Below are 12,064 nucleotides of genomic sequence, written 5' to 3'. Positions count from 1 at the left end.
AGCTGTTAAAAATGTCAGGAGAGGGATGCCTGGGTGGCTCACTTAGCTCAGTTAGTTGAGCATCTGCCTTGGGCTCAGGTCATGATCCCAGAGTCCTGGGATTGAGTCCCCATGAAGCAGGGAGCCCTGCCTCTCCCTCTGCCTCCTTCTCTTTCATGAGTAAATAAAGTCTTTAAAAAAAAAAAAAGAAATGTCGGGAGAGTTGCCAGGGCTAGAGATACTTTTGGGGACTTTCTCTTTATTATTGATTTCTCAATAATTAAGACTGACATCTTTGTGATGTTTAATTCTGGTGAATCTCCTGCCCTCTTCTGCTGCTGATCCACTGGGTTTGTTTTAAAATTGGGAGAAACCACAGACTTGGTGGCTAACAGGGCTGTGTGTGTGTGGATGCTCTAGGCAACGCACACCACATCGGGGGAAATGCCCAGTGACTGACAAAGCCAAGATGGAGTGCAGATGGAGTCTTTGGTCTTCTCTAAACACACTTAAAGATTCAGAAGAGGGATATCATTCATGTATTTTTTTTGTAAGGGTTTTATTTCTTAGAGAGAAAGTGAAAGAGCATGAGGAGAGGAGGAGGGGCAGAGGGAGAAGCAGGCTCCCCGCTGAGCTGGGAGCCTCCATGTGGGGCTGATCCCAGGACCCTAGGATCAGGACCTGAGCCAAGGCAGGTGCTTAACCCACTGAGCCACCCAGGTGCCCCATCATTCAAAGTTTGTACCGTTCACTTGTATTCCATGTGCAGACTGCGTCAAGGGCAGACCTCTTCTCCGAGCCAAGTCACAAGACACCTGGACAAGGGGCAGCTTACCCTAGTGGGCTGGGGGGCGGGGGTGTGTAACCAGATGCACTAGGACAAAGGACAGAGACACAGGACCTGATTCTGACTTCCCCAGGAAGGACTCTGCACTCGGCTGCCTCTTGGAGCCTCCTCTGTGAATTCCACCAACCCTTCCTTATCATTTCCTGCCTTTTTTTTTTTTTTTTTTTGCTTTGTTCACTTTTTACCAGACTGGACGTTTCGGAGGCTCACCCACTTGCCCTGTCATAACGTATTGCTACGCACCCATTCCCAACATGAAGTGTAATCGCATTTTGCTGTAAACATTTTGAAGGCGTTTCTGCTAACTTGCAGTTTTTGCAAGAATAAGTCATTTTGCTCTTGAGACTCCAACTTTATAATATTTATATGTAATTATGTAAGAGCCCTTCCTGTTGCAGTAGACTAGATTCTGCAGATATTTCATTATTTATTAACTTCAATTTTTCTAGTTTCCTTTCCTTATTTTGGAACCTTCTTTTCCTCTCCCCTCCCCCCAGTTCTCAAACATTTTCTAAGGCCTTCGAAGAGCTCACGGGTCCTAGGGGCTCTGACAGCTCTGCAGAACCTCCTCACAGGCCCTTCCCACGCAGTGGAGGCGGGGGCGGGGGGCGGGAGGGGCTCCCCGTGATGAATGAACGAATGAATGAAATTAGGAATGAATGGATGAGGTGAACGAGGTCCTTTCCCAAGTCTTCTGTCCTTGTTCTGGAATCTCAGGCCAGCCAGGAGCCTGGGGAGGGGAAACAACAGAACTGCGGCAGCGTTGGAAGGCATCCCGCGCTCCGCCGACCCGGGCAGGGTCAGCCCCGCAGCCCCGCAGCCCCGGAGCGCCGCCGGTGCCCCCCCCGCCACCCCCCCCACGTAGAGCCTGTGCGCAGGCGCAAAGCCGCAGCGGGCCCCGCCCCCTCCCCCACTGCAGGTGAGCCGCAGAGCCGCGGCCCCCCCGCCCCCCTGCAGCTCCGGGGGTGACGTAAGGCCTCTGGACCGCGCTCCGGCCCCGCCCCTGCAGGCAGCGCCGGGGGCCCGCGACTCGGCGGTGGCAGCCGGTGCCGCTGCGGGACACGCCGGCTGCCGCAGGGGGAGGCGGCGGCGAGGCGCCCGAGGGGGCTCTGTGCGGCCGGACGCCGGCGGGGGCGCGTCCGGGCGCAGGGCCGGGCTCAGGCCTCCGCACACCTGCCCCCGCGGCCGCGCAGCCGAGGCCCCTGCGGGGTCCGCAGGCGCTGTCCCGCGGGCTCGCCGGCGCCGGGTGGCGGCGCCTGTTCATCTCCGCGGGCGCCAGCCAATCACCGGCCAGCGCCGCGGCCGCACCTCCCGGAGTCCTTGACGGACGTGCGGGGCGGCCTATGAGACGGGCGCCCCGGCGGCCTGGGCCGGGAGCGGGAGCCAATGAGCGTCCTTCCAGGTGGGTGGGGGGAGCGGCCTCGGGAAGGTAGCTTCGTTCGCGTTGCTAACGTCTTCCCTTGGAGATGGGCGCGCAAACGGACCAGTGGGTCTGGGGGCGGCGGTGACGGGCGTGGAGCTGGCCCAATGAGGGTGGGGGTGGGTGGGGCAGCCCCGAGCAGCAGTGCTAAAGGAGCCCGGCGGAGGCAGCGGTGGGTTTGGGGCTGAGGGGCCGGCTCTGTGGTCGCGGCTGGGGACGTGCGCCGGCGCCACCATCTTCGGTGAAGGTGAGAGGGGCGGCTGCCCGGGTCCGAGCGCGGCGGCCGCGGGGGGCGGGGGCGGGGGTGGGGGACGCGGGGGACGGTGGGGGGGGCAAGGGTCCCGGGCTGGTGGGGGCGGGGGCCGCCGGGCGCCTCTGCAAGGGCTGGAGCGCAGCCCGAGCGGGAGCACGGGGACGCCCGAGAGGGCTCTGGGCGGAGGGCGGTAGGTTCGTGCGGGGACCGACCCCGCGGACGGAGGCGGGGGAGCGAGCCGACCCCGGTGGGTGGAGAGACCTCAGGAGCGGCGGGCAAGGGGGGCCTGGGGCTGGAGACCCCTGCAGGGATCGCGGCCCGAGTGGGCCGGCGAACGATCCCTCGGGGGCTGCAGGGAGCTGGTGCTCGGGGTGTGGGGTCCGTGGGACGCGGGGGTGGGGGAGGCCTAGTGCCCCGGTGGGGGTCTCGGGGCTCCCGGGCGGGGCAGGCGGGGAAGCGCGACCCGGGTGCGGGTGGGGGGCTCCGGATAGAAAAGGGTGGGCTCCCGGGCGTGTTAGGCCGGCGGGGCTGCCCGGGTGCGGTCGGGGCTCCGCAGGGCTGTCGGAGCGCGGGCGGCGCTCCGGGCCCCGTGGGGTGGGGTGGGGGGCCCCGAGGGCAGGGGTCTGAGCTCGGCCGGGGCGGGGGGCCGGGCGGGAAATGTGGCGGGGGCGCGCTGCGGCAGGGCGGCCGGGGGGAGGGTCAGCGCTCGCCTCGGGATCCCTTTATTGTGTAAGCGATCCGGGCACGGCTCGCCGCGGACTCCCTCGCTGGCCTTCTGCAGCTGGGGTCACACCCTGATCCCGTGAAATGGGACCGAAATGGGGTCGGGGCGGAGCCGTGGCGTTGGCGGGCGCTTTGTGGGCCCGCGGTGGGCGGGTGCGGCCCGGGGACCCGGGAGCCCCCTCCAACCCCCCCCCCCCCCCAGCCTGGCCGGCCTGGGAGCCCGGGCCTTGGGAAGGGAGGCCGGCCACTCGGCGGGTCTGGGCTCAGCCGCGGAGGCTGGGGTGGCGTGGCCTCTGCCTGTGACCGTTATCTGTGTCTCCGGGCCTCTGCGGCTTGCCTGCGAGCCCACTGCGGTGGATGCAGGGGGGTGGGGAGGGGTGGGGAGGGGTGGGGTGGGGTAGGGGAGAGCAGGCGGGGGAGATCCAGCCTGCCCACGGAACAAAGGCTGCTGTTTTCGCTGAATAATATAATATACTAGATGTAATACTTGGGCTCTGCCGAGATTTTGTTTTTTTTCACGCTGGAAGTGAGGATCCTTTTGAGTCAGGCTTCATTATTCTCCGTAGCCTCCTCAGTCTGGAAAACTTTAATCTATTTATTGTGATATTTCCTTCCTCCATCTGCCCTCCCCAAGTATTCGTGGGGTCCCCTGCTCTTGATGCTGAAGTATGCCCTGTCTGTCTCAGATCCTGAAAAAGTGGCCATTTTATTTGATGCATCTCTTGACTTGTGCATCTTAAATTTGCTTCTTTCCCATCCTTATCTGGAGACAGCATATGCTGTGATGGGGCGCTATACAGCGCAGGCTTTGGCAGTGAAGGGATGTGACCCTAGAGGTTGGCTTTTTATTTGGGCTCCTTAGGGAAATCATCACAATGAAGACAGACTGGATAAGATGATAAGAGACCAGATGGAGAAATTCTGAAGGGCACATTGTGCAAGAGGGAAGACTCAGTGCTTCAGCGGGTTATGTACTTTCTGATTCTGTAGGAAGGATTGAAATTCCTGGCGTTGCGTCCACATTTTTAGAAAGATTTTAACCCAGTGTGAAGATGTTCACTGAGATGGCGCGGGCCATACAGGGCGGTAGTGCCCTTGTGTGTTTGGTTGGTATCTGCAACCAAACATGTGGCTAAGCTGAATTTTGGTAAATATACATTTGGTTTGCACATCCCTGTCATGTCAGTGACCGCAGTGGGGTCCTTAAACCAAGCGGCACAATTCTGTTTTAGTTGATGTGTTATAGATCATTTGTGTTTTGCTTGTTATGTGCAAGGTAGTCACAAAATTGAGTTGTTTTCCTGTCTCTGTACCTGTGGTAGGTGCTGGGAGGCAGGCAACCCAGAAGTTTGCCGGGTGGCATTTTTTTGGAAGTAAAAAAATGGCTGTGGGGGAGGGGACAGAGCTGCCGGGGAGTGTATGTCTAAAACCAATTAAGGGGATGGGGCTCTGCCTTGGAAGGGGCTCTTTCATATACAGAATAATGACTTAGGTATAATTAAACACTCTTTTCAAAATGACACCAAAAACCTTCCAGATTATCTTTCTGTTTGCGGCAAAGAGTTTGCTCTTTATTCCTTTTTTCCCTAAATATAGGTGTTTTTTCTTAAATGTAAAGCCTATGCCAGATTGTGCTGGCACGTTGATTGCTGAGCCTGCATTCTTGAAACCGTAATCGATAGGATTTTTATTTAGTGGAGAGGCAGCGTAGAGTGCCCTCCACACCCTTCAAAATCCTTCAAAATCCCCCCCCCCCCCCCCCCCCCCCCCCCCCCCCCCCGCCACCGTTGTTGTGGTGGGCATTCCAGCAGGAACTCTGAGGTTAGCCCAGCTCTGCTACTGGGAGCTCCGCGACCTTGGGCTGGTTATCGGCTTTGTCTCTACCTTAGGTTTCTCATCTGTAGAATAGAGATATTAATAGTACGAACCTCATAGGGCTGTTGTGAGGATTGAGTTGATAAAGGTAAACTGCTTAGCATGGTTCCTGCCCATAATTAATAATACAGAACTGTATTTGCTGTTTTTAAAATTGTGGTACTCCCTCATGCCGTAAAGCTGAGCATTTGGGAGGGGTTCACTGGTAAATACCAGCATTATCAAGATCAGGTACACATGTACAGTAGAATGGAAAAAAATACAACATACTTGGCAATCACAAGTGAAGAGTTAAATTGGACAAAACCTCCTCACTGGCCTCCCAAACTCTATCCAACTAAACCGCATTTGGAGTACCTGCTATGTGCTAATAAGCCCTCAAGTAGGGTGCTGGGGAGGGCAAGAAAAAACCAGAAGAGCAGTCGAAAATGTTCAGAAGGGGGCAGTTGCCAGAATGACCTGAAAAGAACTTCTCAGAGGGTGGCATTTGGGTCAGGATTGGAAGGAGTGGTAGGTGTTTGTGGAGAAGGTGAAGCTCACTGTGGGGGTAGGGACCACGTGTATGAGGTTTGGTCAGGAAGGGAGAGATCCCCCACCCACCCACCCACCCACCCCATGCAGACCTGGGAGCCACCTAGGTGCTCACCAGATAGCCAAGGACAGGAAAGTGTCCTCTTAATGACTGATTAGTTGTAGAAAGCTCTGGAAAAGTAAAAAGTAAAAGTGATTTGTAACCTCACTGCCCAGTGAAGACCCAATGAATATCTGTTCCTTTTAAAAATATTTATTTATTTATTTATTTATTTATTTATTTATTTATCTATCTATCTATCTATCTATCTATCTATCTATTTGTTGTTATCTGTTCCTTTAAAAAAAAAATGTCTAGGTAATCTCCCCCCACAAAGTTGGGAGCATTTTGCAATTATGTTTTTGTGATCTGTTGGTTTCTTTCCCATAAATTACAAGAATTTCCTCACCTAGGAAAAATGCTGATAAATTTTAAGTGTACCAATTTGGTGAACTAATTTTTAAATATATCATTTACTTTTTTTTTTATAAAGGTCTACTGCAGAAATGACCTGTTGGGCTACCCTAATTTATAGCCATCCACTAAATTTAAGCATATAATTACATGCTCAGTATAAAATTAAAGAAATGTGTGTGCACACGCCTCCTAGCAGCAAGACCTCCTCCTAGGTGTCATATGGGATATACAGTTCCTACCTATTAAGGATAAGAGTAACTAATAAGAGTTACCATATTTTGTTATAGTGGGATATTTTCTCTTTTAAAAGGCTCTCAATCTTAAAGGTGGAATGTGTGTCCTGTTGTCCATGTCCAGATTTATCTAGGACGATTCCCACTGCAGAGCCATGCCTCCCTTTTTTTTTTAGCAGTTTGCAAAGTATAAGTTGGAAAGACAGAAAGTGTGTTAATAGTCTTACGAAAGCCAGTGCCTAGAGATAATGATGGGCTTTGGAAACCATTCTTCAGAATGTACACATACCCTGTGAATATTTTCTGAATTGCCCACCCCCACGTGAATGCCTTAGAAGGTAAATTACAAGTTGATTTATAAAACGTATTAGCATTTTTATTTGTAGAAGTCTTAATATTACATCTTTGGTGATTTTTTTCGTTTCATTTTGTTTTGTGATTTTTGTTTTATTCAAGCCCATAATTTAAAAAACATTCGCATATCCTTTAAATCAGTTAGGAATTGGTCAACATTGGTTTTCAGCCTTTTTTTTTCTCCTATCCCAGCATACCTGTTAACAACATTGGTTCACCATGGCAACCAGAGAACTGTGGAGTGATGGTTCTCAAAGTGTAGTCCCAGGACCAGCAGCATCTGGGAACTTTTTAGAAATGCAAATTACCAGGCGCTCTGCCCCAGACCTACTGAATTGGAAACCCTGGCAATGGGGCTTTGGTCGGTATTTCTGTAAGCCTCCTAAGGCTGCCCGTGCACACACCAAAGTTTGAGAACCATGCTCTAGGGCATGCATGTTTATAATGCACTACATTATAACATGACTTCTAAAGTGTATATTTTTATACCATTTCAGTGACTTCATGGAGGTTGAAATTTGCAGAGGTTGAAATTTGCGGACTCAAGGTTAAGATCCTGTAACAACTTTGGATCACTTTGCTTTTTTTTTTTTTTTTTCCCAAAGATTTTATTTTAAGTAATCTGTATACTCAACGTGGGGCTTGAACTCATGACCCCGAGATCAAGAGTTGCATGCTTTTCCAACTGAGTCAGCCAGACACCCCCACCCCAGGCTGTTCTGTGATTAGCCTTCTGTCTGTTGCCTACTAAGAATCCCCATCATTTTGGGAGGAGGGAAAAGCTGGGAAGAGGTAACAGAAGCAGGACTAGTTACTCAGTTGGCCTCTTATGTTGACTCGGATGAGGTCATGGAAACCATACTTGTGAGATTTGTACTAATGTGGAATCTGGGGTAATAACAAAAGTGTTTAATGATGGTATCAGATTCCAAAAAGATATTATCAGGCAGGAGTGATGAGTCACATCAGAAAGGTGAGTGATGACTGTAAAATCCTGCCACTTGGTTGAGAAAGTCTGTTGCACCAGCATCGGATGGGTCGTAGCTGAGAGTAGTGCATATGGAACCATAGCTGATGGCTCATCATGAGCCAATGGTAAGTGAGGGCTAAGTACACCAGTTAGGTCTTGACTTAGGTCAAATGTGAGCATCACAGAAACAGTGCTTTTCCCAGTGTTAGTGGTTGTCTTTCTTCTGCACCTGGTCAAACCACATCTGGAATGCAAGTGTGCCTCTGGGCCGCCCTGCCTGCCAGGGTATAAGTAGGTACGCTGCATGTTGGGAGGGTAGTGGAGTGAGTCTTGATGTATGATGGAGGCAGAGGAGATGGGGAGCGGGAGCAGCTGCAGAGTGGGGGTGAGGCCTGGAGAGCCCGCATCACATGCTTGAGTAGCTGTCCCTCCCTGGCATCCTCTGATTGCATTAAGACCACACGGGCCATAGAGAAGCTACGGGGGACTGAGTTTAGGGGTGTTTGTATGGAAGAACTTCAAGTCTCTTATCTGAAGGCAGAATGGGAGGCCTGTGTAGACCTGACGCTTTACACTTTTGGCACCTGCCATGTGTTTTGTAGCTGCATCCTTGTGGCCACGTTAATTCCTGTGCTACTTCCCAGACCTTTTATTATGACTCTCTTTTCCTTTGTCCTCATTGCCTTCTTAACTCCCTGTTTAATTTGTGGTGAAGGTGCAAGAGGGAATGAAGAGGAAAAAGAAGTCCCAACGGGAGCCCTGCCTTCTCCCCTCTGCTGGTTTTTCAGCCCTCAGCCACTGCCGGCACATCTTGCCTGGTCTTTAGACAACCAGAGGCATAATTTGTGGTCACCCCTGAAATTTACCTTGGACTCTCGGTTAGTATGGCCGTGAAGAGCACTACCCTGGCTCCTCCACTAAAGGTTATGCTTTCTGTTTACCCAGGGTTCCGTTTTAAGTTCCTGACAAGAGTAAAACCTATGAATCGTTGCATGTTTTTTAACATCTAACCTAGTCCTCCTCCCCCTCTTCTCCTAGAGGCAATTGCCCTTGGATCCTCCTGTTTACAATGGCCCAGAGAACTGGACTTGAAGACCCAGAGAGGTACCTCTTTGTGGACAGGGCTGTCATCTATAACCCTGCCACCCAGGCCGACTGGACGGCTAAAAAGCTAGTGTGGATTCCATCAGAGCGCCATGGTTTCGAGGCAGCAAGTATCAAAGAGGAGCGGGGAGATGAGGTTATGGTGGAGTTGGCAGAGAACGGCAAGAAAGCCATGGTCAACAAAGACGATATTCAGAAGATGAACCCACCTAAGTTTTCCAAGGTGGAGGATATGGCGGAATTGACGTGCTTGAACGAAGCTTCTGTTCTACATAACCTGAAGGACCGCTACTATTCGGGATTGATCTATGTGAGTACTCGCTGCTAAGTAATCACGGGATGGGGTGGCTGGCCGTCGGTGTCGGTTACACGTGGTGTCAGAGCCAAACAGAACGTGGGATGCCCACCCTCTCTGTTTCACATTGCTGTTCGAGTTAAAGACAAAGATTGTCTCTTGCTTACCCATCTTGCACCGCTTTACATCTGAACGTATAATTTTGAATAATCTAATCTGCGATTAAGCATACTGACAGGGCAGTTGAGGACTTCTAGAGCGGTTTGCTGGAGCACGATGAGAGGGGGAATGCGTGGGGCGGGAAGACCAGGGAGGCGGACGTGGGGTAAGAGTTGCGTGGATAGTAGGATAGCAACTGCACACCAGTGAGAAGTCAGCGTCTGTCCAGGAGCATGGAGTGGAGGGGATTTGGCAAGGAGCCAGAGCTTCTAGAATGACAAAACAGGTTTGAGGGGATCATAGATGCAGGTGGCAGCGAGTTAAAGAGGCGACATAGAAACTTCAATGTAGAATGAAAAGAAGCAGAGAGAAGAGTTGACTTTGTATGGTCTACATTTGGGGGAGAGCAGTTGAATTTCTTGAAGGGGTGTGCACCTGGGGCTCACAATCATTCAGAAATTCTGCAAATCAGAACGAGCTTTCCCATAGAAATGGGTGTACTAAGTGACCCTATTTACTGAACACCTACGGGTTCTAGGTGCTGAGGAGGGTGGTGAACAGGCCAGTCCAGGTCCCTGCCTTCCCAATACACCCCATAAGGAAATGAAGCCAGACTAGGATATAGTGAGTCAGGGAATGGCTTTGCACAGCGGGTCTGTGCATGACTCTTTGAGAAGGTAGCATTGGAGCTGGACTCTCTCTGCTAGGAGGGAGCTAGCAATGGGAAGCTCTGAGAACTGAATCGTGCTCCCATGACCCTTACCAGAGTGGATACCATCAAGCCTGATGGTCTCTCATTTTTGTTTTTCCCCTATGAGGTAAGGTGCAAAGTGAGTTTAAAAGGCACCATGATTGGGAAGGTGGCTTGAGAAAGGAAACGGCTTGGGGAAGAGAAGCCACTAGTAAGAACATCACTCAAATAGCAGCCTTGAGAATCCGGCTAAGCCTGCGCAGCAGAGCGTGTGGGGCCACCGTGTCCTGGCCCCGCCCGTGATTTTGCCAAGTCACAGGCTTGGGAAGGCAGGGGACCCCTGGCTGTTGTCTCTAGTGCCCACGTGGTTCTTCCCTTTGTCCCTCATCCAGCAGGTTGAAGGGGTCTGGAGAGGAGGTGAGGGAATGCGGGAGTGGGATGGGTGGGATCACGAGTTGAAATTTCAGATCTGGGTGGGGGTCAGTGAGTTGACAGCTTAGATCTGAGTGGGAGTCAGTTTTGGGTGCCACCTCATGCTGGACATGTGATACCGCCAGAGTTGTGGGGAACTGCAGTGTGGAGGGGAACCAGGTGCTTTTTCTGCCAGCATCTTCACCTTGCTTCCCCTTTTCGGACTTTTTGGGTTCCTGCAAGTAAGAGAGAGAAGAGAAATACGAAGAGGGGAGGAGATGACGAAGAGGGGAGGAGACAGCGGGAAAGAGAAGGAATCGGACAAAAGACACTTGGTTCATTTGTGGCCATTCTTCACTGTGATTCTAAGACTTGTGTCTTTTATTGAGCTTGTCTGATTTTTTTTCTCCAGCTGAACTCAGGGACAACTCAGGTGATGTCTGAGTTTCTCTTCAAAGCATGCCCCCCCCCCCCCCTTACTCTTTACAGACAGACAATCTAAGTTCCTCTGGAAGCTGGGAATTTGGGGTGATCATGTGTGCAGTTAGTGAGGCGGAGGAAGGGTTCCTTGGAGTTGGAGCACTTGACTTGAAAGAATCCTAGTAGGAAAGTAGGGCTGTGGGTGCCCGAGACTGTGAGGGACGTGCCTGGGTGTTGAGATTCCCCAGTCAGTTGAACTGGAGCCATTGAGTTGTGTGATGTAAAGACCATAGTAACTTGGGGAGGACCTTTCAGACACATTTCTAGAGGTGAGCTAACATATGTTCGTTTAAATAAATTACTTTGCTAACAGCTTGGCTTATGTTAGTTCCTTACATTTTCTTTGGATTGATTCTCCCTGACCTCCTAACTTCTTGGGTCATTAATTTTCATCCTCTTTCCTAATAAAACCATTTGAAAACTGCAAATGTCTCCTCCAATATGATTTTAGCTCACCTCACACGTTGGGATGCATGGTATTTTTATTACTCGGTCCTAAATATTTTCTGTTTTGTGTTAGGATTTCTTCTTTGACGTGTGAAACATTTAAAAGGATACTTTAAAATTTTCTAAATATGGGTTTTTTTAAGTTACCTTTTTACTACTGATTTTTTTTTAAAGATATTATTTATTTCTTTCAGAGAGCGAGCACAGGGGTGAGGAGGGGCAGAGGGAGAGAGGGAGACTCTTAAGTAGACTCTATGCTGAGCACAGAGCCTGACACAGGGCTCAATGCTACGACCCTGAGATCATGACCTGAGCCGAAACCAAGTCAGACGCTCAACCAACTGAACCATCCAGGCAGCCCCTTATTACTGAGTTTTAAATGAATTGCGTTGCAAAGAATATAGTTCAGCTAATATCCTGCTTTGTTTTTGTTGAGACTTGCTGTGTGAGACATATTGTCTGTCTTTTTGTTTTTTTAATATTTATTTATTTATTTATGATAGACATAGAGAGAGAGAGAGGCAGAGACACAGGAGGAGGGAGAAGCAGGCAGGAGCCCAACGCGGGACTCCATCCCAGGACTCCGGGATTGCGCCCTGGGCCAAAGGCAGGCGCTAAACCGCAGAGCCACCCAGGGATCCCTCGTATTGTCTGTTTTGATGCGCCATCTCTGTGTCTGGGAAGAGCATCCCTTCCGTTATTGCTGGGTGTGGGGTTCTATCTGTGGCCATTGGAGTAAGCTTTTTAATTCTGTTTAAATCTTCTTTACCAATTTTTGTCTGCTTGGTCTGCTAATTACGGAGAAGTGTCTTAAAATCCCTTGGTGTGTTTTATC

At 51.1% G+C, this 12,064-nt stretch overlaps 1 protein-coding gene across 8 annotated transcripts in view; it reads left to right on the top strand.

Moving 5' to 3' along the window:
* Positions 1-2,119: 2,119 nt before the first annotated feature.
* Positions 2,120-12,064, top strand: part of MYH10 (myosin heavy chain 10) — a 120,672-nt gene continuing 110,727 nt past the window's right edge. For 5 of the 8 annotated variants that reach the window (XM_038536835.1, XM_038536834.1, XM_038536838.1 and 2 more), the window contains exons 1-2: positions 8,358-8,520; positions 8,681-9,056. In XM_038536835.1, the coding sequence (XP_038392763.1) occupies positions 8,712-9,056 (345 nt within the window). In that variant the 5' untranslated portion in view covers positions 8,358-8,520; positions 8,681-8,711. Of the gene's footprint in view, positions 2,229-2,338; positions 2,494-8,357; positions 8,521-8,680; positions 9,057-12,064 lie in introns of those variants that run through there. The other 3 variants (XM_038536841.1, XM_038536839.1, XM_038536840.1) reach the window with 3 other exon arrangements.

The sequence above is a fragment of the Canis lupus genome, chromosome 5 (assembly GCF_011100685.1).
Source record: "Canis lupus familiaris isolate Mischka breed German Shepherd chromosome 5, alternate assembly UU_Cfam_GSD_1.0, whole genome shotgun sequence".
Taxonomy (NCBI): Eukaryota; Metazoa; Chordata; class Mammalia; order Carnivora; family Canidae; genus Canis; species Canis lupus.
This window is presented reverse-complemented; position numbering and strand designations above follow the sequence as displayed.